General features: G+C 38.3%; 1 protein-coding gene across 1 annotated transcript in view; it reads right to left on the reverse strand.

Moving 5' to 3' along the window:
* Nucleotides 1-27,940, reverse strand: part of KIF16B (kinesin family member 16B) — a gene marked incomplete at both ends in the record, with an annotated part of 132,785 nt that overhangs the window by 31,245 nt on the left and 73,600 nt on the right. The window contains 6 exons of the mRNA XM_079532778.1: nucleotides 5,984-6,073; nucleotides 13,783-13,905; nucleotides 21,039-21,089; nucleotides 21,619-21,724; nucleotides 22,534-22,692; nucleotides 25,829-27,184. Coding sequence (XP_079388904.1) covers nucleotides 5,984-6,073; nucleotides 13,783-13,905; nucleotides 21,039-21,089; nucleotides 21,619-21,724; nucleotides 22,534-22,692; nucleotides 25,829-27,184 — 1,885 coding nt within the window. The remainder of the gene's footprint in view (nucleotides 1-5,983; nucleotides 6,074-13,782; nucleotides 13,906-21,038; nucleotides 21,090-21,618; nucleotides 21,725-22,533; nucleotides 22,693-25,828; nucleotides 27,185-27,940) is intronic.

Below are 27,940 nucleotides of genomic sequence, written 5' to 3' on the forward strand. Positions count from 1 at the left end.
AATGCTGACTTACAGCTCCCTCTTTGTTTAACCCATCTGGCTGTATTCTTTCTTGTGAGGGAGACTTAAAAAAAAAAATAATTACATGAATGCACAAAGGTTGATCAATTACCTTTATAATTATCTGGACAAAACAATGAACAACAACAAAAAATCACTAGCCACATCTTGAAAGTTAGCAAGAAGTTGCACTTATCTGCCCGTGACCCTGGAAATAACCTCTCTCCAAATCCAGGGATGCTCTCCAAAAATCAACAGCTTCACCTCATATTTATTCCCTCACCATTAACTGTGCTGGCATTTTGTGCTGAAGATTTCTTCCACTTATTACTTATCAAAAGCAAGACATGTACGGGCCATTTAAAAAGAAAATGTGGATCCCTCCCTTCCCTGGCTGTCACCCAGAAGGGGAGGATGGAAGCGAAAGGAAAGGACCGTGAGATCAAACCCTGATAGCTGAATCAACAATTCATGCCTCTTCTCATTACTGCATGGCAGAATTAATCCTAGGTAATAAGTGGGACGAGAGAAGAGTTTCAAAAGAACTTCAGAAGGGATTACAACACTGATGTCCTACATTAACAGCAGGCATTTACATAAAGGTGTGTGGTTGCAGGCAGTATGGTTGGATGAAACACAACGTGAACTCAGTGCGATACAAGAAGTTTCTTGCAGCTCATCCCTAAAAGAGAAAACATTTTAAAAGAGAAGGGACAAACTACTCTGAATGTTAGAGGGGAGATTTAGATGGGATATAAGGAAGAAGCTTGTTATGATCACAGTGCTGAGGCAGTGGCACAGGTTGCCCAGAGAGGTGGTGGTTCCCCATCCCTGCAGACAGCCAAGGTCAGGATGGACGGGGCTGTGAGCACTGCTGGAGCTGTGGGTGTCCCTGTGCACTGCAGGGTTGGACTGGATGGCCTTTTATGGTTCCTATGAATTCAAACGAATCTACTTTGAATTTTCAAAGCTCTGGAATACTTAAAATATCTAAAAAATAAGCTTACAACAAATAATTGGAACTCATTCTATTCAAAAACATTCATATATTATTTCTGACAAGCTTGAGAAATATTTTCTGCTCTTTGAGTTTCATGCAATTCTTATGCAAAGCAAGAAAGCAGGAACCTTGAGTTCAATCCAAAAGAACTACATTCTGTCAAATAAATCACTGATTAATAGAGGATGTTGTTTTCAGATGTAAAATGGAGTAATATGACTCCCACTGACACTACCAACAAGAGTCTTTCCTCCTCAGAAATCTAGACTAAAAAATTGAAACCAGACAGACAGCATTTTTTCCTAATTATTATAATTGTTATAAAATACAAACTTTGCTGTCCTACATTTAAGTATATGAAAAACTCTACCATCCAAGCAAACGCTCCCACTGTCTGCAGCATGCAGGCATCCTAACTTCCAAGACACATGACATGAGATGTGTAACTACAATGTATCTCACTCATTTCCCCAGTGTACAGCATACAGGGTAGAGGCAGAGCACATGGGAACTCTGGATCGAAGGCTCAATCTTCTGTGTAACATTTCCTGCTGCTTCAGTTATGGATATTACACATCCTTTTGGTCCCATAAGATGACATGAACCAGACCAGTGGAAGGGGAAGCTGGATCAATTTAGGAGGCTTGAAATTCTTCAAAAATAATAACCAGTATTCTTGTGCTTTACACAGCAAAAGATATAAATATTACTTTATACACAGACCACCATACATCATATATGGATACAGAAATTATTAGATTCTGTTAAACAGGCTACAAGCCAACAGCTTTAGCATTTCTCTCAAAATCTTGCCTGCATACACATCCTTATCTTCATGAATTGATCTATAAATGCAAGTATGCATTTTAACTGCTCTCTGACAAGCTCTGCATGGATTTACAAATATTTTAAGACAGTGATTGACTATTAGGACTAAAAATGCCTTAATGCTACGTGCTTCCCTTTACACCATTTTTTTTGTATACATGAAGGAGGTTTCTAGAGAAGTGACAGTGAATGCTGTAAGCAAAGCTGACAATGAAAGCCTGCAAAACCTGGACAGAAAGCGGCAAGTATGGAATCCCAAAATGCATGAAGGTCTTTACAGACCCTGGATTCAGGTAAGGAATGATAAATGGCCAACTGTTCCTCTGTTTTCCCTTGATAGAAGGAAGAGACAAGAAAGCTTTAAGAAGGGGGGAGCAGTGGCCAAATTCACAACACTCAAACTTGCTGAACTAACAGAGATAGGAGACAGCATTCCTCTCATCAAGGCAGGCAGAAAAGTCTTTTGCAGAAACCAGCACTCCAGTACTATTCCAAAACTGTTAATCTATAAGAAAAGAAGAAGGAGGAAAAGTTCTTATGTCTCAATTAAAGAGCCTATTTGTTCCTGTTTCTGACCAGTGGTGAACAAAATGTGTACTTCATTACATAGGCCACTGCTAATGAAAGCCAAGGTATGATCTTCAATAAAATCCCAGAAACGAGTGTCATTTACAAATACGTAGCATAAGAAAGCTGAAGATAAGCAAACAACAATTGTGTAGATCTGCAAACAACATCAACAGAAAACCCAAACCAACCAACCAACGAAAAAACCACAACAAACCAGCAGGGACTTACAATGCTGGTGTTTGTCTGCCTTTGGCACAGCCTCATCCTGCAGCAACTCCTCCAGTCTTCCTGAATTTGCAAGTGACACTTCTCTTAGACAAGCAGCCATCACCATCCAGCCATTTACATAACAAGGAACGTGAAGGTGCACAAAATATAACACATACTGAGAATGTAAGACATTAAGAGAGTTCCTGCTCCTGGAAAGACAGACTTTTTAAAAAAATCTTCCCAATAAATCAGTTTTCCAATGCATTCCTTTGGGAATTCAGTGGCAGCAACATGAAATGCAAGATCAGCAAGTTATTAAAATACTGATGTAGTAATTCAGAACCGAACAACTAATGAGCTGCAAAGTTCACTTCTAAAAAGCAGGACACTCATATGTTAAACACATTCCCAGTATTTTCTCTGTCCATTATAAATGTTAATTTAGAGTTGGAAGGTAAGTGATACAAAATAAAATCCAATTTTGATGGGTTCTGATGACATTTAAGGATTAAATTTCTTTGCAACAACAAAATGTAGGAACTATGGAGACAACTTTGCCAAAATTGTTATTAAATGTACTTTAGTGTCATAATGAATGCCAAATTAGGTCACTGGAAAATGTAAGGAGACAGACGACTTTCAGTTTGCCAAACAAACCAAGCTCATTCACTTTGCAAAATTAATCCCAAATTTCCATAAATTAAGGCTATTTAAAAACAAATAGGCTAAAATATAGGAAAGCACTGCTCACTTACATACATCACACTGATAGTGAAACTCCTTCAAAGAAAACAAACTCCAAATCTTTACTGCAGTGAACAATATGAAAAGTTTCACTCATCACAAGGGCACCGTTTGTGGAAATGCCAACAAGCAGAAGAAACCAGCTGCATACCAGCTAGGTTTCTTTAGCCCATAGGCTTGCTATTTATTTCTGGTGCTCTAAGTCTCAAAGGACTGGACACAACACAACAACCTGCACTACACAGAAGAAAGCAGGCAGCATCACTGCTGAAGGGAACAGTGCTTCCAGAGTAGATTCTCACTGACAGGAGAAAACTACCAGAGATGCAGTGGATGACTTGATCAAACACCCACCTTTCTTCTCCTGTGCTTTACAGTGCTTTGTACTTAGAAAAGATACGCATATTGAATCTGACCAATAATGCATTTGAGGTTGCTTTGAAGAGGAGTCTAGACAAAAGGTGGAAGAAGATTCTAACAAAGCTATAGATCTGCTGTTTCAGATAGTAACATGGTTAATCATTTCTTCCAAGCACACTGGAAGCCAAAACACATTAATATGCTTCTTCAAAAAGTACCCCACTTTAGGGAAAGGTGTATGACAAACTTGTGCGACTTGGTATTTGCCCTGACTTACACAGAGACTGCTGAGGAAAGAGCAGATGACTCAATAAAACATCCTATGATGCCTCTCCTACATGGAAATTAGAAATTTAATCACCTGTATAGTTAAGCCAATAATTCTGTTAATGTACTAGACGTCAATCTCAATAAATTGACCTAAGACCAAATATATGGCAGCACGGAAGTGTCAATAAGAAACAAATGAGCACATTAACATATAAAATATATTGAGCTTGTCAGCATGGCTGCAGATAGTGAAGGAGCATAAGGAATGAAAATTGCTTATTTGAAGCATGTATTCTCCTCATTTGAGGAAGATAATTATTGACCTGTAATTGTTCTCAGGAGATGCATGGAGATAACATAACATCAGAACCCTTGCACCTCTTGCTAAAAGCTACGAAGAAAATCTGCAGGAGGTGCTACTGCTTTTCTTTTCTGACCTACTAATACCACTCCTAAGCTCTTCTGATTCTTAAGAAAAAAATCCTCCCCCTGTAACACCAAAAAGCCTGCATTTGTCAGCCTGCGAGTCACATACGCTCACTTCAAAAAGTTGACAATAACATGCTGCAGCACAAGGGACAATTTAATGGAGGCTTTAAGAACATCAGATTCCTTCTGAATTTGATTACTACAAACTACTATGAAGTTGATCTCCTGAAATAATTGTAAATGCCATATTCAATTGTTCCTCAATGTACTGTCAGGACTGATAACAGGCTCTGAGCAAGTCTGCTCGAACACGTTTTCCTAAAAGGGGGAGATCAGTCTGCAGAGGGATTCAGGCAACCCTTTTCTATTTCAAACAGGTGACAGTCTAGCCATTTTTTCAGGAGTTAGATGCAATTAGGATATTAGTGTCTACATACCGTATCTCCGCAGCAATTTATTTGAATAAAAAATATCACAGTGATGTTCGCTCAAAATAATATTTTTAAAAGCACTTGTGAAAAGAGAATGTTTCAATTTTCTACTCAAAATTCGTTTTGATCTTTTAGAACTTCCTGACAATCAGAAAAGATGACTGTAATTTTCTTCTTCTTAGGCTTACTCTCCTTTAGATAGTGTGTAGTTTCAGTTTCTGGGCTTCATACTCTTTTGGAAGGGGAATGGAATTAAGCTCCAGAATCTCCACAAGACACAGACTCTTGGTATTCTACTCTTTAAAACCTCAATGTCTTCCCATGCTCAATACATTTTCAGCTTAAAGAATAGATAAGAAAAAATAAACAAGAAACCCTTTGCATGCTATTGCATCGCACTCTCTCAGACATCAATGCCTTTTAGCATACAGACCGTGAAAATACACGGTCTATGCTTCCTTACTTGAGACAACTCTCAAATTAGGATAACTTCAATTGCTTGGATGATTTATTTCTGCTAATATCCACCAGAACAAGGAGAAAGAAAGCAAAACATTAATAGTTAAAAGCTAGATGTGGAAACCAAGAACTGTAATTCTGCAAACACTCACTCCAATGAACTAAAGTGTTGTCAGGCACAGCTCCTCACATCCTGAATGCTCAAAGTCTCAGAGGTGGTCAGAAAGATCAATTTTCCATTTTGCAGAAACCTGGAAACCACTATCACAAAAGGGTATCTGTGGAACAACGCACTCCTTTCAAAAGAGGAGTTGTCAGGATGACGTGGTCTGACTGCAAGTATTTTGCAATGAACAAAGCAGCAACCTCCAGGGAATGACTCCAGCTGGCAGCACAGGGAATTAATGGCTAGAGGCAGCACATTTAGTCATGGTTTCACTGTAGTAACAGCATGCAGCAATCCATCCTGGTTCTAGCAGCCTTGGAGCTCCAAACTGCCAAAGGGCTTGCCATTTTTACTAAGAATCAGACTGGTTTAGTGTAAGCTTCTCTTTCCCCCTTCTCCCCAAAAAAGGCAAAAGAAACTCAAAAAAAAACCCCAAACAAACCAGCAACAACAAACCCACAAAGTTATTTTCAAGGCTCCACTCTTTCCTGCAAGACAGATTTTCCCAAAACTTACCTCTGGGTACTTCAATTTTAAAGTTCGATGCATTTCCCGAAAACGACTGTATCGCCTGAATACTGTCCATGTCTCATCCAGGACTGTTATCTGTATCAGATGATATAAAAAGAAAAAACAGAAGTAAAAGCACATAGCACACCACACTAAGAACTATGCAATACAGAGAGCTATCTGATTAACATGGAAAACAGTAATTTCCTTAAATTCTATGATTTATGGTTCACTTAACTTTTCTGTTATCACACAAGCAAGTTTTTTGTGTTTTTTTTGTGTGTTTGTTTTTAAATAAGGATCACTGCAAATGAAAAAACTGAACACATGTATTCCATATTCCAGAGTAGACTGACAAGCCTGTAAATACCTTAAAATATCCCAATCACTTGTCAGTGCAGCTACGCAGCTCACAGCAATACAATTAGTGGCTGTTCCACTAATGAACAGCACCCAGCACAAGTGTAGTGCAGCCTCTCTGTATGTTGATGTAAATGCATCTATACTCATATAAAATTATGCATATATGTATATAGAAATACACATAAAAACATTAAACATACTTTTCCTGTGAACAGTTTATTATCGTATAGAGTGTGGTTCCAATTTGTACAGTAAAGAACAACATATATTGCCTTTCAGTGGAAGATATTCCTTTAAAGCACTCTAGGCCTGTGCCATCAGTATGTTGATGAGCATCCCGTTCATACAGGAAGTTTCATTAAAATCAACAGAAGTGCTCCTGTGAAAAAAACAGATAGCAAAGGGAGCCAAGAGGAGGGCAATTCAGCTATCTAACTTTGCCATCAGTTATACTCCAAACCCTCATTGGAACTGAGAAACCGGCATAAAAATTTCAGTGAACGAAAAATTTTTCACCACCTAAAATTAGGTGGAATGAAAGAAATTCCTAAGTGGGTCATAAAAGTGATATGAAGAGCCTTTGATTTCACAGCAAAGCCCTTCTATTGCTCTGATGATCTAATGCTATCGAGTGACGCTGCGGCGAGAGGAGGGCATTTTGCTACACCAACTAGCACAGCAGAAGAAAACCAACTAGCAATACCTGAACAGGAAAGCTTGCTGCTTTTTTAACCTAATAGGCCTAATATATGATAGAACTTCTGTCCAGCAATGAATTTGTACACAAAAATCAACAATATGCATTTTGCAAAATGCATTTTACAAAGATATGGGCTTGGGTTTAAATCCAAAAGTGACTCTTAAAATGCACAAGCAACTCCCATACTACAAAGCATATGATAGTCACAGGACGATGGAAAATGGGAATGGAGAAGGATAACCGAGTAAGAGAAAAGGAAACTGGGACGAAAAAGCCAGCATCCTGGTTTGACAAGAGCCAGCAGTGTGCTCCTGCAGCCTGGAAGGCCAACTATACCGTGAGCTGCATCAACAGAGGGGTAATGGGTAACAGAAAGGCAAGAGATGCGATTCCCAACTGCTCTGCCCTTGTGAGGCCCCGTCTGCATCACTGTGTCCAGGCCTGGGGCCCTCAACACAAGAAGGATGCAGAGCTGTTGGAGTGAATCCAGAGGAGGACCACAAAAATGCTCAGAGGGCTGGAGCACCTCTCCTGTGAAGAAAGGTTGAGGGATGTGGGCTTGTTCTGCCTGCAGAAGAGAAGGCTCTGGGAAGATCTCACTGAAGCCATCCAGTACTTGAAGGGAGATTATAAGCAGGAGGGGGAGTGACTTTTTACATGGTCTGATAGTGGCAAGACAAGAGGGAATGAATGTCTTTAAGAGAGGAGATTTAGGTTAAACATTGAGAGATGTTTCACTCAGAGGTTGGTGAGGCCCTGGCTGCCCAGAGAGCTGTGGGCGCCCCATCCCTGGAGGTGCCCAAGGCCAAGCAGCATTTCTAAGAGTTGCCAACTCAGCCTTTCCCCAAAGCGATCTCTGACCCATGCTTCCCCATCCCATCTGCCTTTACAGGGGTAAACTAAAAACACTGATACTGGCAGAAGTGCTTTGGAAGCAAACAAAATGATATCAGGAATTAGGTTTTCTTTTGTTGATTGATTTTTAGTTTAAAGATATATGTAAACAAAACTGGACTTCTAAAATCTAACAGTGCTTTTCACAGCTATTTATTTTCCACAAATTGCAGCTGGACTAGATGACCTGAGGAGGTGCCTTCCAACTGAACTATTCTGTTCTAAAACAAACATTTTTCTAACATATCTCCTCAATGCAAAATCATTATTTCTGATATAATTCATCTTTCCTGTCACCAACATGCTTGACTGCTGCTAGGATGTCTGCATGATGGACTGCATTTCCTTACAAATAAATTCACACAGTTGCCCTCCCTCAATGTAATGTTAACAATCTCTCAAGCCCTACAGAGGAGGTGATTGGATACAACCTGCACGGGCAGGTTTAACTACAATAAATGAGGGATTCAGGAATATGCATGCTGCACCAATCTTAATTAACCCATCATCCATTTTGTTCTCAATAATCACCTTAAAGTAAAGCACTCCATGACTTAAATGTTGTTTCTAGTTTGTTATTGCTTTAATTCTGCATTGTAATATTGCCAATTGAACTGTGGACTTTTACTGTGATCAATTTCATTTGCACATGATATTTATGCAAAAACGACCTCTTTTTTTTCCCCAGAGCTTTCACACTGGCAATGCCTTTCGGAAAGCAATCTAGCCTGAAGCATCCAGGACTCTCCCAGTTACACAGCCTGGGGAAAAGCAGGTATGTCAGCTTGCCATCGATGCTGTTGTCTGAGCATCTGGCAGCTGTCTAAGTGACAGGGCAGTGCTGAATGTACCCAACTGCCTGCAGCCAATTTTATTACACTTCTTAAAAGGATCTAATGAATACAACTGTGTTAACCACTCCAGGAATACTTGATAGAACTACATTGGAAAGCAAAGCCATGGATTTGTGCTGCTGAGTACCTGAAACTTGCTCTCTACTGCGTTCTCTGGTGGCTTGATTTGACTTGTTCCCTGTCATCCCCTTCATTTCCTTCCCTAATTCTTCTATGAGACTAGTAAATGCACTCCAATATCTTCTTGTTGTTAATGAGTCTTTTTTCCTCTGCTGAGGTGAAGTGCCAGCAGTCGCTCTCTCTTTCCATACTGCTGATATTACTGGAAAATAACTTTCAAAGCTAACCAACACCTTAACCACCCCCCAAAGCTCCACAACAATGTTGTTATGAAGGCAGATGGGACCAAACTCCACTCGTATAAGCAGAAGAATAACATAAGTATATTTGACATAGCAGTTCTAGATGTGTCTAGAACATGGCCTTGTACTCCTATAGCTGATACAGCCAGTTTGGTCTGGGATTCTTTCTTCCATCCTTCAGTAAAGACTGTATGACAGATTATACAGAATGCAAGTACGGGACTAGGATAAATAAAAATCTATTGAACTGTAACAAGTAAAGCAAATTCAAATAGCCCTTTACTTTTTACTTGTAATTTACTGCTAGTAATAAATACATATAAATACATACATATGATTGAGTAAATCTATAAGACATTTTCAAAACTCTTATCTGGGCACTTACATGACCTTAGCCTTGACTTACAGTTGTGTTACTTTTTTCTCTCCAGTGAAAGTGCTGTATTTCCTACATAAAACCCAGACATTTGGAAGGAAGTAGTGCAGTCCTGTTTGCTTAACTTTCACTCTGCACAATGGCAGACAATCACTTCACCGACATTTTCAACCAATTTCACTCTAAGTCACTCAAAAGATTTGTTCTCCCACCCACTCCCATACAAATAAGTAAACCCACAAAAATAGGTGGATATTACACCTACTTCTGAATCCGTCAGAGAAAAAAGAATTCCCATCTTACACGTCTGATCTGAAACAGACACTGTGAAAATTGACTTTGTTGAAATTACTCCTCCCACTGTCAATGAATACAGCCTATGAAAATTTAGAACCTGCAAGAAATTAAGAGACTCATCATGCCCTTTTTATGGATTTTTTAAAATTTATCTTTAAGGGTGTTAATACTGCCGAGGACTATTTTTTAACTGTGTTCCCCATGGGGCATGCAATGCTTCATGTATTAATGAGCACTGCTTGATGAGCACTGCTTTTGCTTTACTCCAATTCTGCATTAACTCTCAGAGCACAGGAGAAAATGCTGATGAATCCCATCAATGTTTTTAGCAAACCCACCACAGCAGTTGGTGAACACAAAAAAAAACCAACCAACCAACCAACAAAAAACCCCAACCCACTGCTTTGGGATGCATCTGCCTTGATCTTCTATAGAGAACCCATCAAAGATGACTGGAAGGCTTTGAAACACAAGAAAAAGCAAGTTTTGATAAAATATCTAAGAGGATGAATAAAATGAAAGAAGTCGTAACAACTGAGGAAAGCTGAACAAAATGAGAAGGCATGTATGTGTACATTTATATATGTGTGTATATATGTATATATAAGCACACATCCCCCTTTTGCTCTTGTCAAAGGATCCCAGCAGGGCTATGCCTGATTTCTGGTTTAGTTTCCCACCTCCTGCTCTTGGGAGACCCGCTCGTGTCTTTGAACTGGAGGTTCCCCCTTCCCTGCAACCTCACTGCTCCTCCTGCTTCCCACAGATGCTGTCTAGTAATTTCAGGTACTCTCTGTAACAAATGCCAACAATGCAAAAACCTTACAACGCAAAAAATCTTCCCACATGCTGTTTCTACTGTGGCTTTGTCTGAATATTTTGTGTATTACAGCAACACAAAAGGAAGCAGAGAACACACGATAATCTTCAGGTATTCTAATTCAGCTCTAAGGTAACTGTGTTTAGACCTGATTAAGTTACCGCTGCTTCACCGTGTCTTTAAAGACTGCATATAAAACTGTCACCCAAAAGGAAATTTATTTGGAAAGTTACCTATTAGTATCAAATATTTAATAGCAGAGCCACAGAAACAACTCCATGATTTTTCTTGCAGCAAAAGAAGTTGCTAACTCTAATAATTAAAGTGTGTCTTGGTTTCTATTTTGCATTCTCCCCAAAAGGATCTTGTGGGCCTTGCTTGACATCAGAAAGTGGGACCTGTATTGAGTGGCAGAAGGTGAGCAGGTCAGAACACCTTTACAGAGATCATGTCCATCTAGATGGACGAGATGCTGAACTTGAACTAGAAGAAAATATTGTTGGATGGTATAGAAGGATTGAAAGACTTACGAACTAACACAATACTACCAAGAAGTGTGGAACTTGTTCTCTTTCTCTGGGCATATAAACAAAGTAGTTTTTACTATTTCATTTTACAAGAAGAAATTTATACAAAATATTTGTCAGATTTGTTCCTCCATGTAGCAATATAATATACAAGGATTTCACTGCAAACACAATCATTAGAATCATCTGCTGATGAAAAAACTTCTGAGATACTTAGGATTCAAAGGCTTTGAGTCTCTTTTACAGTTCAACTCAATCACCTTGACTGTGACAGATTTTTAAGTGCTGCTGCACACATATAGGTCAGCCACCCATTTTCCCAACAAGAACAACAACCTTGGTGAAGAAAGCCCATTTGGGCAGCAACAAAGGACACGAGACAAGCACAAGGGCCCCCTTCCAAGATTGATGTACTTTCCAATGCACCATCACCTCGAAATTAACTAAAGAAAAGTGGGGCTATAATAAAGAATTATTTCTACAACTGACATCGTATCCTCACCCATCAGGAAAGGGTAAAACATGTTCACATTCTCTCCTTCTTGCCTGCAGAAAGACAATTCTACTTTCCTAGCTTTTAGGGGAAAAAAATAAATCACTATATCACATATTCTGATATCTTACAGAATCTGAGTAGGAACAGCTGAAGGATACTAAAGATCGAAGCAGAGATGGGAGCTCTGCAGGGAAAAGATTTAAAACAGAAAAGTTTGTGGAAACTCTGCAGACTGTAGCTTGGAGCAAAATCCTGACCATAGCAAAAGCAGTCTGGTGTGGCACAGAGATCTGTAGGCAAAGAGGAAAAAAAAGTGTACACTGATGATTGATTTGTGTAAGGGAGCAACTAAGATATCTCACAGAGTGTCAAACTAAGGTTCACAGGAGTTATAATAAAAATATTTATTGCTCTAAGGAAGTTGGAAACAATGGAACACAATTACTGAAGTGATAGTCCATCCCCTACTCTGTACCATCATTTACTTGCTTTGAACTTGATCAAAGATATTTAAGCAGCAGTTTCTCTAAGAGGCAGCCTAGAGTTGGTACAGGAGAGAGAAAAAATGATAGTACTGACAAGCACAACAGAAGAGAACAGCCACACCATACACAAAGCTCTTGGTCAGAGGACTGCATCAGGTCATTCCATGCCACTGGAGAGGCCAGACTGTGAGTCTTGCAGAAACAAAATACAAGCAACAGAACTGCTGAAGCCTAATTTCATGTGTTCTTGTATTTTTTGTTTGGATATTATCCTGTTCTTTCCTCATCAAAAACCCCACCTTTCATTCATATTTCTCCCCCCAGAATAACATCACCTTCTGCATCAAGTGTAAACCTTCCTCCTATACTCTTTAACTACCTCTTCATGCCAGGTCCCCCCTCTATGCTTCCATGGGTTTTAGGGGTGAAGAAAGAGTACTTGGAGAAGAAATCTACTGATTGTGACTAAAAGGACATAACACTTCTTACTTTATCTACCTTTACTATCATTATCCAGTTTAGTAAATCCCATCTGAAGAAAACAGCTGGCAAACAGAGCAGTCCTTGGGGAAGGCTCATGTGCACTTACTCCTTTCTCAGCCTCTCTGATAGGTGCTGGGCTTTCACTGACCCCAGCAAATTCAACATCCAAACAGCAAAAAGGAGCATTCCATTCACAGACAGTGCAATATGTTTCAAGATGACAATTTAATTAGCAATAAAAGAGCTAAGACTGACTGTCTCAATGAAAGACTCTGCAAAAGAGACCATGAACATAGCTCAAAAACAGACCTGCACACTGTGAAGGCAGGTCACTCCTCCAGCTATCACCACCTGATGAAGCATCTGGCAATAGATTCAGTGTAGGTGGCTGCCAACTGAGTCTCTGATGCCATGTACATCAGTTATGCTACATGTCCACATGCACTGAAAGCACATTTCCAATTAGATTTCACATCTTGCTTTGAAATAACTGGCTTAGTACCAGAGGAAACATCATGAATATGCATTTTTTCCAGCACTTCTGCAGAGTATTGACTGGGAGAGACACTAGAATGGAGGGGAAATAGTTTGGAAAAGAGAGACCTCGTAAACGCAAGGTGGGAAGAAACAAAACAAAGAGCCAGAAATGAAACAAGCTTTTGTTGCAGAATACTTCACTTAGGCTCCCATTAGGTAAACATTTCAAATCCAAACATTTCTGTACCTTACACTTGCATCTTAGTAAGACCTGGAACTGTCTTTCCCAAAGGTCTGACAACCAATCATTTGGAAAATACTATCTTTATAGTGTCCTGTACTGCACGTGCTTCCCAAAACCCCTTGTGTTCAGTAGTACAGAGGGCACTTACACAGAAGGACAAGAACTGCACTCACTGGAACAAAGACTACGTAGCACTGGAATTAGCAAGGTGATTTCTGTAATTTGGAGCTTCTCAGGTATGCTTTCTATTGCTGTGTCCACTGCTACTAACTATGATGTGGGTACAGTGAACACCTATGGTTAGACAGAGATAACTAGGAACTAGATGTTTTTAAAGAAAAGGCATTTTCCTATTGTTATTATTACTAGCATGATGCTATTTCTATGCTTGTAAAACATCAAGGAGAAGCAAGAGAAAAGCACTTACCTTTATTTCAAACTCATAGTGTTCATCCTTTCCCTGCCCACACAGGACATAGCGTGGAATACTAATTTTAATTGGGTCCTTTAGGTCATCTGGATTTGCTCCCAAAGAACGACAGACCATCCGCTTTCATGTGCATACCAAATAGGGAGAACAAAGGAAAACCAAAATCACTAAGTAAGGAAAAAGAAAAAAAAAAAACCTTCACTAAAACTGAGAAAGTATTCTCAGCCAGAAGAGCTGAGAGAGAAAGAGTGGAAGTGGCAGAAATTAATTTGAAAGTGAAGAAATTACTTGCAAACAAAGTGGATATGCTTTTATAAGCAAGTCCTAGCATTTCACTATGCATAATAAACATGAGGTGAATTTACTGCAGAATACTGTTTTTTCTGTGAAAAGAAATTTTCAGCTTAGATACCAAAAATAAGGGAGAAGACTTATTAACACTGCTTGAAAAAATAAACATATATATGATGAGTTCGTTCTCATACGTATTTATATACCAAATCTGTTTACAATAACATGCAAAGCTGTAGGAGGTCCAGGTAATTCAGAAAGTTCTTAAAGCTTGGATTTAAATCCAAGTCATTTTACAGTTAAAGAAGGTATAGGTAACATAGGAATCCACTGTAAAAAGAGTTTCCTATTATTTTCTTAAAATTCTAACCCATAACAGAAATCTCAACAGTGATAAGCATATAAGGGTGTGGACAAAGCTATAAAGTGTTATTTACAGTGAGAGCACACTGTGCTAACAGTCAGATGAAATTTATAATTGTTAAGTTATGTCAACAATAAAACAGCTCTGCAGCTGAAAAGATGGATGTTTCGTAGAGGTCCTGTCCAAAAGGTAGCATAAGCATTTGTAGTGCATGAAAACAGAAACTGCTTTTTAGGAAGTCATCTACTGACTCAACTGAGAGCTTTTGCTCTGAAGATACACTTGAAGAAGCAACTGCAGCACAGCAAATATAAGTCAAAAATAACAGAAAAATAAGTTGAGAAACTATCACTTCAAATTTATGGCCACCCCGCATACTTGTAGTTAGAGATGCTATCCATCACTTCGTCTGTAGCTGTATTCTCAACATTTACTCTCAGTGCTTCAATAGCCTTCATGAAGCATGCTGCATGGTCAAAATCCTTCAGTCTTGACCAACACTACCCAAAAATCTGAATGTGGTTCACATTCCATTCACATGCCCAGTGAATTGGATCCCTCTGTAACAACTTTGGTTGTACACTACATATGATGATACTATCAAAAGTGGCAGCTGCAGAAGAGTTTGAAATAGTCACAAATGCCCCTCTGAAGGCTGTTACATATAGCTTTTTCATATTCACATCTGGTTATTGAGAAGACAGGTTGTTATCTCACTATTTCATTAGCAGTCACTTATAAATGCCAATATAACTTTCCTTAATGCTAGCATTAATAGTAAAGGAAAAGAAAACACAAAAAGAAAGATTGTGTTTGAATAGATTAAAAAAAAATTATCTTCATTTACCAAACAAAAATTTTCTCCCCTCCGTATTGTTCTTCTTCCACTTTCCCCCCCAGTTATCAGCTTTTCAACTATATAACAGCTTTCTGAAGTACAGAAATGTAAGCAGTTCTATCCTTGGAGAAAAGAGGAGTTCACTGCCTTGATGACAGTACGATCCATTTTAAAACAATAAGAAAACCATAAAGTCACTCTTAAAGCCACCTCTGTCAAGACGTAATTTATTGGCAGTCATTTTTGGGAAATTATTACAAACAGCTAATAGCCAGAAGAATAATCTCAAACACAATGTACTGTGAAGACCTTGCCCTAATACATTAAATGACTCTTTGATAGTGACGAACATCCATCATTATGCTTAATTTACAGTGGAATAAAAGATTCCATAGTGAAATCTTTTTTTTTTCTTTCCATAAACGTGAATTATATTCAGCAAGTTAGATTTGAAAACAAAGAAGAAAACCACGTTATCTGGAACACAACATGTGCAAACATCTTTAAATTGCAGAGTGTAATCTAAAAAGAGATTAGTTTCAGTAATTGCTGTCATTTAACAGCCTTGACTTAAGACAGTCCTCACAGAAAGCACCACTTCACATTAACTTTCAGCAAGACTGAAGAAGTAACTTAATGATGTGAATAAGGGAGTTGCTCTCCAACCAGGCTGATACAATGTCATACTCCAACACAACCATTCTATGCTCCGTGCTCTGTGAAATACTTGTATACACTTTTTTGGTTAAAAACAAAAACTATCCTTCAAAATAAACCAACGCGCTTTGCTCTTGTCTTTGGAATTTCCTAGGGCAGTATAGAGTTGTGTTATGATAGGAGAATTACTTACTATCCAAGTTACCCTTCATCCTTCCAGTCACAGCTTCCTCACCCAAAGTAAGTTGCATCTTTTTAAATCTCAAGTGAATCACATTACCGTGTCTTAACGTAAGGTAAGAACCAATGGGAAACATTTGTATAGCAGTAGAGAGACTGAAGTCTAACTGTCTGGTAGAAGATTGCACCTCTCCTGGCAATATGCTTACACAATTTAGAATTTCAGATTAGATACCACCATTTTTCCTGCCAAGGACCATCTTCCACAAACAAGGCAGATGGCACATTCATACTCTGTTCCCGTTGCAGGGGAAGAAACAAAAGATGGCTTAGTTTTAATTTTTGAAGATTGGACAGGAATACAGGTAAAGAGAATCCTTTTACTAAGCTCAAGGCAAGACTTGACTATTGCAAAATGGAAATGGAAATGCTCTGCCTATTCTCAATAGCTCCGTTATTTTTTGGAACGTGGTACTGAAGAGCCTGAAAGCAATGTAATCCCACAGCATAATCAACCCATTAGTTAACAAGCAGAAAATGAGGAAATTCAGGCCATGCATCTGACACATTACACAAGACAGTTCTAGGGTTAAATCTGCTTCACCCTTCAGGCAGTATCCCCAGCTGCTAACTATCCATTTAACAGTATGAAAAACACGTACACAAATCATAAACCTTAAAGCTTCTGTCTTAACACAGTTGTAGTAGCATTACCAAAGGTCAAATTGCTGAAGCATAACATCTTTTCACACCCTGTAATCTCCTTCATTTTCACATCACATTTTCTGTAAGAACTTGTATCACTGGGAATACAAAGACTTGTGTGGGAGTTCAAGCTGACTGTTTGGACAAAATAGATAGGAATGACTCAAAAAAGCCTTATGCTGTTTCCCTGCAAGAAGAAAGTGGGGTGGTAGGGTAGGGGGAATGAAATTGAAAAAGACAGTTGGATGCTCTCTGCATTTCTGTTGTTCTGTTTCACTGCTTCCATGTAGCCCATGCTCTCTTGGGCCTCAGCAAAGGGGGAAGACCCAGAAAAAAAGAGATGGAGTAAATCCATCAATCCCTGGTACCGCAGCCAGCATGACTTAAAATAAGTCAAACACAACTCCTTTTGCACTTGTGAGAAACTTTCATCCAAGAGGGTGTTAATCCTTCATGCAAAACTCCAAGGCAACCCAGATTTGCCAGTGTTATTCTCTCCAAAATTGTAGCAATAAAAACCATCAACATGCTTAGTATTAACAGCATACAGTAAACTGTAGGCTTAAACACACTTTGCAGTTCAGACAAAGAATACTGCAAATATTTGGAAGCACTGACATCAGCAGCACAAAATAGATGAGAAGCATCAAAAACAAAGATATTCAGGCAGATTAAGAAAAAGGACAATCAAGGAGATGTGGAGAAAATACATTAAGATGGATAGGAGATGAAGGAAGCCAAAAACAACGCTCAAAAAGGAAATCAGAAGATACAGCTGCAATTATAGTTTTGATCCATCTACTACTTAAAATAGAACCATTGAATTTCCTCCTCTTCCAAGGAAATTTATGTACAGCACGAAAGTAAGCTATCAAGTAATAGTGATTTTTGCTAAGATGTGTTCACCCATCCTAAGGTATTCTCCTAAGAGCCCAAAGGACTCTTTTTTTTCTCTTTTCTTTTAAAATAAAATCAATAGACAACAGAGTATTTTATCAATATTCATTAGCCTTCCTATTTTGAATGTATCTAAATGTATTTCGATTTCAACACCTAGTCAGATGCATAATTAGCCAAATGGCTTCTTCACTTGAACTGAATGTTAATTTCCAGATTTCCGATGGGATATGCAAACTGCTTTGAGGAATTGATGGGACGACTGTCATTTGAGTATTTATTTCTTTTCCACAGTATTTTGAAAAACCAATTCCTGAATCAGATCCAACCTTGCTCCTTCTAGAAAACACAAGCTCAATTTTTGTGAAATTCTCTTTGTCTGGCAAAACTACACATCGGATATCATTCAAACTGTACAACTGAAGGCTGTCAAATTGTGATCGCTTGCATGAAGCATCCAAAAAACTAGGTGCAGGATAAAAGGCACTGTTTTCCCTTAGGAGACCGATATGAGTAGTAGTCAGAACCAGAGATCTATACACAGTCTGGTTAGCACAGTTTGTTTTCACGGTGGTATACAGCAGTACTTGAATGTCAGCTAATGAAGGTTTAATATCTCCCATATTTTCGTGGAGTAAGTAAACCAGATCAGCTAATACAGTTCTGAATGTACATGACAAACGCACTCCTTGTGAAAGGACTATGTCATTTACTTCTGACGTCCAGTCGAGCGAAATCCGCATCAAATCATCTTTCAAGAGCTGGTAATTTAAACAAGCAGCATCCTCTGTTGCAGAAATCAAAATGCTCATTATGTCATGGCAAATTCTTTGAGTGTAGTGTCTGTTATAGGTAAATATTGTGAGTACATCATCTTCAGCAGAACACAGGAGACTCACACTCTGTCCAGCAAAGCCAACATGAATCTCCTGTATTGTGATGATTGGAACCTCATGAAATACTGCCAAGGAACTCTGACCAATCTCTTGTTTGGCTGACGAAACAATAACATATAAAACAGAGCTGAACAGAAGCAAGCAAGCAGGTTCTGGATCGCATTTTTTGCAATTGCCAACAGCAAACCAATATATGCCTTTCAACTCCTCCATACTAACACAAATTTGAGGTAGGGCACAGGTTAAAAAGTCCATCGTTTTTTCAAGAGAACAGACCTGAAGCTTCATAAAGACATCAGGAAAATGCAGAAAAGTCTGTCTTAACACAAGACTATTTTCCAACTCTTCATTCTTACAACAGCGCACAAATCCTTCAGCTGGCTTTCTCACACAGGCATCTGACATTCCTGTGTTTCCACACATCGTGACATCTTCTTTCACAGAGGTGTCAGGCAAAACAACATTTTCAGTATCAGCTTTGGTGTCATCAGTACAGTGGGATACATCTTGATTCGTACAGGACTTGAAGAACACATCTACTTCCAAGTTCCTTATAAGTGGCAAATGCTTTATTAACGACACCACCTGTGCACATCTCTCACTTTTGTCACACAAACTTGCCAACTTCTTAATTTGTTTAGGAACCGCTGTACTGTTGAGCAATTGACTACTAGTATCTCTGTAAAAGCAGGAAAGCTTACTGAAAAGATATCCCAGACCATAGGCATGTTCTGGTCTGACATCAAAATGAGAAGCTATTGATGTACAGGAGGTTAAATCAGAAGCTTTTTCAATTGGAAGCTGAGAACTACTCGACTGGTCTTCTATTGTCTGCTGCATGGTCTCAAATGATCTGCTTTCTTTAACAGTTATTTCAGAATGTATGTTAGACTGAGGAAAGGCAAGGCACGATATGCTGTTAAAACCAGCCTGCTCATTAGCACACATTAAGGATCCTAAAGGAGACAGCTGTTCCAAGTGGGAACAATCACATTCGGTTCTTGAGCTGTCACAATCCTGAGAAGTAATTATTTTATCGTCAAAATGATTGAAATTTTCAAATTTGCAGAGTGAGTAAGCCACATTATTTAAGTCATGACTTTGTAAAGAAGTAGATAAAACATTCTGATAAGGAACGTTCTTACTCTTTGAAGTACTAATATTTTCAGAGTGAGTTAAACTACTTTCAGTGTCATAAAGACTAACAAAGCTCTCCTGTTCTGCATTTCTCCTTCCATTCTCAAATGCCTTTTCTGATGTAAAGGCGGAGGAGATTGTTCCAGGCCTGGAAAATAAGTCCCACATCTCTGTATACTCCTTCAGTCTTTTATGATCTGTTACTCCTGTGTTTTCTCCACACAACTCAGAAGCACATTTGTCATCTTTAGAAATAAATGGAAAGTCACAATGTGGCTGCCACTGTTGACTTTTCTGTTAAAAATGTCAAAAGAAGAAAACAGAAATGTCTTTAAAAAAACCTTCTGATTTTAACATTTCTTAAATTCGGGTTTGATTTTGATTGGGTTTGCACATTCAACCAAAATTTGTACAATCACTGTGTAATCTTGCCCAAATTAGAGAAGGAAAACCCAACAAAACCGATTGAGATCTGATTCAGGAATGATTCATCCAAAGCTACCATTGCTTTTACTTTGTACAGTATCCATTTCACTTGGTTTATATTTGCTTTATTTAAAAAATAAGAATAAAAATACAGGAAAGTCAAAAGGGCAACGAAGAAATTTGTAAGACTTTCATTATTTTTCCACACACGTACAAAACTACAATGCTATACTATCCAAGATCGTGAAAAGGCAAGCACAAGATAATGTCAAAAAGTCCAAGACAGTTTAAAATAAACTATGGGGAAGTCCAAATGAAAGATACTGAAATCCCCCTTCCTCCATAAAAGTTTAAATACAGTACAATACTCACCATGTCAAGTCATCAGCAATGTTTCAAGCAATTGCAAAGGAACTAAGGGGTCTAAGTCTCAGTATGAGGTTATATGTATTAAACCTTCATGACATTCAGGGAAATTTGCCCAATGCTACTGCAAATACTACAAACAATTATACAGTACTGAGCTCACGAGACACAACAGTGCAGTGGCATTCTGAATTCAAACATCCTGTCCTTTTATAACCTAACAATCAGGAAAGGGATACTGTTCCAAATTAAGAATCATGAGAAAACAAGGAAGAAACATTCACAACAACATACCTTTCAATCAAGGAAAAGGCTATGCCCAATCTGAAAAAAATCACTTTCATTCCAAGATAGCAAAATAAATTGCTTTCTCTATTAGCCATTAATCTTGCTGTGAACTCAAATTTCTAATTATGCAGCTAAACATTAAGAAATTTAATTACAGGGCATGCCATAATTTAAGACAACCACTTAATTCTGACAAATTATGACCTACCTCATACTTCAACTTGCGCTGAATGGTGCCATTATTAAGCCTCTCATTATCCTAAGAACAAAAAAAGGTACAGGTGATTATTAAATAAAGCACCTTTCTTGTGTTAGTTCTTTTAAGTACTTACAAGAAGACATTTTTTAACAGCCCAAAATAACTGTTTTCTTATTTATATTTATTAAACCACTGGCACAGAAGTCAACCAAATTGTTCCTCAGAAGAATCAAGATTATCAATTTTTAAATCAGCATATGTTTGCAAGTACAAACAGCTCCTGATCTTCCAAAAGAAACTTTATTAATGTATTTCAAAGGCATAACATGAAAATTTTGATTCAATTCTATCTGCAATCTTCTTACGGCCATTCACGCAATCATCCTTGCAAAAAACTGAAATAAAACAAAATACAGTCACCAGAAAACAAAACCAGCAAGACCTAAAACGAATAGCCCTGATTTATTTATATACCAATGGTATATTAGAGTTAATGCAGGAAAACATGAAAATTATTGACCAAAAATAATTACTTTGTGTGCGCACATGCTGCACTGAAGGTCAGGATTTCTCACCCTTCTTTGCTCACCTTTAAACTTTCTGTAGACCAGAACAGGCTACCATCATTATCCTCAGCTTTATGATGGATCTTTTGGAGCCTTCTCTGCACTTCTTGTTCAATAAAGGCATTTATCCTGCAAGATACAAGTAAGAAAAGAAAAGTAGCATATCCTTAGACAAAACCTGAGACAGGCGCTCTGAAACACTTACAAAGCCAACTGCACAAGTCTAAACTGGCAGGCTTAATGTTACACAAGCTTTATCTCTCCTTAACCAACATAGATTTTTTGAGCAAGTGTTCATTTAACAGCCGATGGTTTACAGTTTTAACAATTAGTTATCACAACTACACAATTCAATGGACCACAGGTTATGTCACCACTTTGCATCTGTCTCTACACACAACTGGCAATGAGGACAAGGGAGATGAAGAAACAGAGGCTGAGGTTGTATCTTTATCACTCAGTGGTTTGCTTTTATAGGTAACTCATTCTACGAAATGCGTGTGGTCTTTGAAGAGAAAGAACATTCCAAGAGGTGGCATTAATGACTGTAAGTATAAGAATAAAAAGAACATAAAAAGGAAGGAATAGATTTAAAAATAGTAATAGAGGGCAACTGTCCTGTTAAGAAGGCTTAATGTAATCTCACTTGTTTTGTTGCTTTTAGTGCATATAAAGCAATATCATACAGGCAATAACTGTACGTGCAAAACCTATTTGAGCTTAGAGTTTCACAAACCTGTATTCAAAAAATAAATGGCACAAGAGCAACAAATAAGTCTGTTGGTTTTTTTTTGAAGCATAGCAAATTTATTTCCAGACTCTTCTTTAAGTACAGTTACAGTATTTAATTACAGTCCAATGCTGGCAGGACAATGTGTCAGAGTATTTATTTTCTACTCCATTTATATCAAAACACTGCAGAAATCCAGGTTACCCACCTGTCATCAACCAGTGGAGAAAGGGGTGGCTGTGGCTTTGTTGGGCTTGTTGGGGAGTTGTTATGGGACAGTCTCTCCTCTGATGTTCCATGATTTCCTTTCTGACCAGCATCACCCTCGTATATTTTTTGCTTCAGTTGCTGAATTTCCTGGTCCAGGCTACAAAGAAAACCTAAAATGTAATTTGGGTTGTCTGTTTTAAGGTGTCATTGCTGCCCACAGTTCTTGTAATTACACTGCAATCCATGTATGCAAGACCTTAGTTATAAATATTTGTGAAGATATGAGCACACTAATTGTTCTTTAGGCAAATTTAGATAGGAAAGTAGGGATGGCTCAATAACAGATTACCACAGCAAAGCTAAACTAAATAAAACAACACCAAAGTCTTTCAGTGATATCTACCTCAGTGCATTAAATATTAATTCAGGAAGACTAAATCTATCTATTAGGGTAATTTGAATAAGCTTTCCCTCATTACAGAACCTTATTGAAGAACTCAGTTATTCACCTTCTAGTGTAAAGTAAATGAATACATGGGGAAATAAGCTGAGGTATCTCAAAATATAGCAGTAATCCCAAAAAGAAAGACAACCTAAAACAGCAATGAGGCAGGACATATTTCCTGAGAAAATCTTAATAACTGTATGTTATATACATAAATCTTCTATTTTTTCAGTTATTCCTCCTGTCTGCACGCATATACAGTTGAAAATTTACAAAATAAAGCCTAGAATTGATTTCAAATTGTTTCTAAATCATCTTTTGAAATGGAGAACACCTCACTTTCTCTAACCATAGAATAAATATCGTATCAGCCAGATTTATGCACAGAATAGAATATATAAAATCAGACACAGTAGTTTAGACTGAAAATGCCTGAGGCACCTGGTATAAAATAAGAAGGACTTCTTGCAATATTTATCACTTTGTCAAACTATTTTAACAAAGTAATCTGCAGAACATGATTTTCACTTAAAATGTGGCCAACATTAGATTAATAATACAGTAATAAACTTCCCCATTCCCCTTACAGCTTTTGTCTCTGAAATTAATTGTTTTTCTCAGGTTTACTCAAAAATTACAGAGTAAAACAAAAGTTCTTGCAAAAGGAAGGGGAACAATCCAAAGCAAGGATTCTAGCACCTGAACTGCAGTTGCGTGTATCCAGATTGAAGCATAATGCTACAACTATTTTATCCCTCCCTGCAGGTTAGTACAGAAAACTGAAGAGAGCACAAATGCTGAGGGGCTTAGGCAGGAGTAAAGCAGGCTGAATTGTTACTTCATTTTTTGAGTACTTTATGCAGCACAGCCAGAAACCATCTGTTTCTTATGATTAGCAGGAAAACAATCTTGCATCCTGCAGGAAAGTGGATGAGAGACGGCTGATGGATACAGGGGAGTGTTTGCATCTATGGAAAATCAATTTAACCACAAAAATCAGAATTCTATTAAGGGAACATATCTTATCCCCCAATTTGTAAACATCCTCCTATCAAAAGATATCATTTCCTATAGCTATACGCTTATCCAGCTGTGTGATGCATCTGCCAATGATCTGCTCCTTGCCCCTTCTGAGCGATGCATCCCACTGCCTCAGAGGTTATATGACGCTCATTCTATTGCTCTAAATCCCTGCTAATAAAGACAAAGCTCGCATGAGATATTCCAGCACAAATTCACTTCAAATTATCATTTGAGGGGTTACCCCTGTAGGTGAGTGAGATTCTGAGCTAACATTATTCAAACTGGAAATTTCATCCAGTTAGGACGGACCTAGGTTAATATAACATTTCAAATGAACACTGGATTTACACATTTTTAGATAGTTAGCACTATCTCTTCTTCCAGAGCACAGCATCACAAAATGCCTCCTGGATTAAAATAAGAAACGCACGCAACTCAAGTGCCCAGGACATCACAATTTACACTGTGCAGTGTAAACTCAGACATTCGTGCATTAGGTTTATATAAGTAGGTTGAAATATTTTAACGATTCTCTTAACATTTTCTTTTGCCACATCATTCACAAGAATCCAGCTCTCCCTGTGAGCAGATAAACGACATTCTGCACTAAGTTATTCAGGGCCCTGGGGCACTCACTGAAAGACTACAAAGTTGTATTTAGTTTGTGCAAAAGGATTTTAAAGTAAACAAGGGAAAAAAATAAATCTTTTTACTTCTGAGGAATCCTTTTCCAGCTTCATTCTTCCAGCTGACGATATGTTTTTTTCCACTTACCACACAACCCAGCAATCTCTTGAGGGCTAACTAAGAAGCCACCTATTTTTCTGGAACCTCCAGCTGCTTATAGATGGCTTTATTCAAGTGAGATGCTCAGTGCAGAAAGCTAGATTACATGTTCTTCAAGACAATTACAAAACATAAAGGCAAACATCTATGACAGAATGATAACTCAGTATTGAAAACGTCTAACTAAAAGCCATACAATGCAGCTTTAGATGTTGAAAAAGTGCTCTCTATGCAGGGTGTAGAAAGGAACTATTATCTCCTGATAACAGTTTAAAAGAAATGAGATACAGAAGAGCTCATGGATTTGGCTACAGATAGGTATTTTTTTCTGATTTCTCTCATTGAGCATCTGCTTTGAAGTGCTTGCAAAAGAAGAATCCCATAATCACTATAAAATTTAAAAATCAAACCACAAATTCTACCTCATGAAAAACAGAATCATTTTTTTTCCACCAGTAATGACAGGTTTTCAAGCTGCAGCATTAGCAAATCAGACAACATGTTTTAAAATGCTCATTTTGCCTTTTTTCCAGATTGCATGGATTGAGTCCACCAATCCCAGGGGATTTTTTCTTTGGCCAAAAATTAAATTAAAAATTCTTCCTTTCCTTCTGCAAAGGAAGAACCCTCCTTACCTGAACCACTTTCCTCTGAGCCTTCTACACTTGGCATGAATGCTACAGTACAGCTCCAAATATCATGTGTACGTAAAAGTGTGCAGAAGGGTGCAGACAATGTTTCTGTACCTAAAAGGGTTTGTCATCACATAGGGCTGGATGCAAGCATCTGAATTTCACACCGATATATGGCAGTCTACTTTATTTAGTCCTAAAGCCAGTAACAAAAAATTAAACATCCCACTGGTTTACTTGGATTAACTGAAAAGCAATATGCAACCTCAGTCGTGAGCAAACTACTTAAAATTAGAAGCTCAAACAGTGAGACACACAACAAACTGTCCCCTCAAAATCCAAGGCATAAAATGACTCACTTTCAGTGAATTACAAGCTCTAAATATTGATGCTATGCTAACACTTACCGCTCCCGGTCTTGTTCAAGGGCTTTTTGCTCAGCTTCCAGACTCGCCTGCAGGCCAGCCTGCTCACTGCAGCTGTTGTTCAATGTGGCGAGCTTCTGCTTCTGCTCTTCAATTTCAAAGTCTATTGTAGAACGACGTTGCAAAGCAGAGTGCCTTCTTTCTAACTTAGCTACAGCTTGTTCCAATGCCTCTCTCTGCTGTTTTTCCCTTGATTCAAGGATTTCTTTTTCCTTCTTCCGAACTTTTTCTTCCTGCCGAGCTACATTGGCTGTGAATTCAAATGTTTCCTGAAGCTGCTGCAACTGATTTGTGCTAGCTCTATATTGTGCAAGCTGCTCTTCTTTATCTTCTATTTCTTTCTCTATTTGATACAGAGTATTATCTAATCCTAACAAGCCTCTATCAAGGACTTCAGAGGCTCTTTGCTTTTCTTCCAGCAGAGCTGGCAAATGATTATTCTTCAGGTACTCAAACTGGCGTACTTTAGATTGAAGCCTGTATTCCGCTGGCTTTATCATGTCAAATTCTTCAGCCTTGAGCACAGCATCCCCGAAGTTTTCATCATCCTTCTTGAGATTTACATGTTCTTCCTCAACAAGTTTTAAATGCTCCAGAGTTTCTCTTTCACGTGCTATTTCCTCCTCTAGGTGATTCAGTTGTTGAACCAAATCTTTTTCCAGTATAGTCAACTGTTCTAGCTGTTTCTTTTTAAACTCTATAAAGCTATGCTGGGCTTTTTCTAACTCTTCACAGTTTTCCTCACCTTCAGATCGGGCTTCTTTGACTTTCAAAAGAGATTCCCTGATATCTTCAAGATCTCTCTTCTCTTCTTCGACTCTTTGTACGTCGCCTCTCTTGAGGAGCTGTATCATGACCTGTTTCTCTCGAAGCTGCTCCTCTAGATGAGCCACAAGCATCATCTGCTCCCTTTCTTGTTCTTCAATTCTCTTTTTTTCTGATTCCAGCTTGATATACTGTTCGTCCTTCTCCTTTTTAAGTTTTTCCAGTTCTCGGAAAATCTGCATTTTCTCTGCTTTTTCTTTATGATTAAGTTCCTGTAGGCGCTGCAATTCCTCTTTGACACGGGCAAAAATTTCCTCCTGCTGCTTCTTCTTTTGAAGTTCTATCTCCTGTTGTTCCCTCAATCTCTCTTCTTCGAATTTCTCTTTTTCAGCCAGCAAATCCTTCAACCTGCTCTCAATGTGAACACTTCTGCGTTTCAGACTCTCCTCCTGTTTTCGAATTTGCAGCTGTACTATTTCTGTTTCCTTGCGCTGTGACTCTACTTCTTGTTGCATTCTTACAAGCTCTGCTTTGTCAGATCTTTGTTTTTCCTCCATCTCTTCTATCTGTTTCCTACAAGAAAACATTTACATGAAACATAGCTACCTTTTTTTGTTTTTACGAGGGTGGATAGGGATAGGTCAAGGGGGAATGGTTTAAACTGAGACAAGGGAGGTTTAGGTTAGATATGAGGAGGAAGTTTTTCACATAGAAGGTGGTGAGGCACTGGAACAGGCTGCCCAAGGAGGTTGCCCATCCCTGCAGGCATCCAAGGCCAGGCTGGATGTGGCTCTGGGCAGCCTGGTCTGCTGGTTGGCAACCCTGCACATAGCAGGGGGGTTAAAACTAGATGAGCATTGTGGTCCTTTTCAACCCAGGTCATTCTGTGATTCCATGACAACAAAACCCTAGGCAGTTAAAAATGTTTAGATAGGGATTTTAGAGTATATATCACTTTTTTTTTTTTTTCTTCTTTTTAAATAATTTTGTTTTGCTACAGGCTAAAATCTTATACTCCTTGGAAATGAATGGATACTTGAGACAAATAGTACAGATTTCAACATGCAAAGCTATAGATATACGAAACTATAAGAAAACATATTAGATAGCATTTACGTGGAATACTATTAGGCTGTTAGCTCTATCCTAGCCAGTAAAAATACTGATGGAATACACTGCACAGTGAAGAGTAAGCATATATATTTACACACTTATTTTCATACAGACAACATTTAACCAAAGGACTTTATTTGCTATTTGCCTCACCAAATTGGATTCAGTAGGTGAACAGAAACCATGCCTTCTCTTTTAGTGAACCCAACGGAATGA

The sequence above is a fragment of the Tetrao urogallus genome, assembly GCF_951394365.1.
Source record: "Tetrao urogallus genome assembly, chromosome: 2".
NCBI lineage: Eukaryota > Metazoa > Chordata > Aves > Galliformes > Phasianidae > Tetrao > Tetrao urogallus.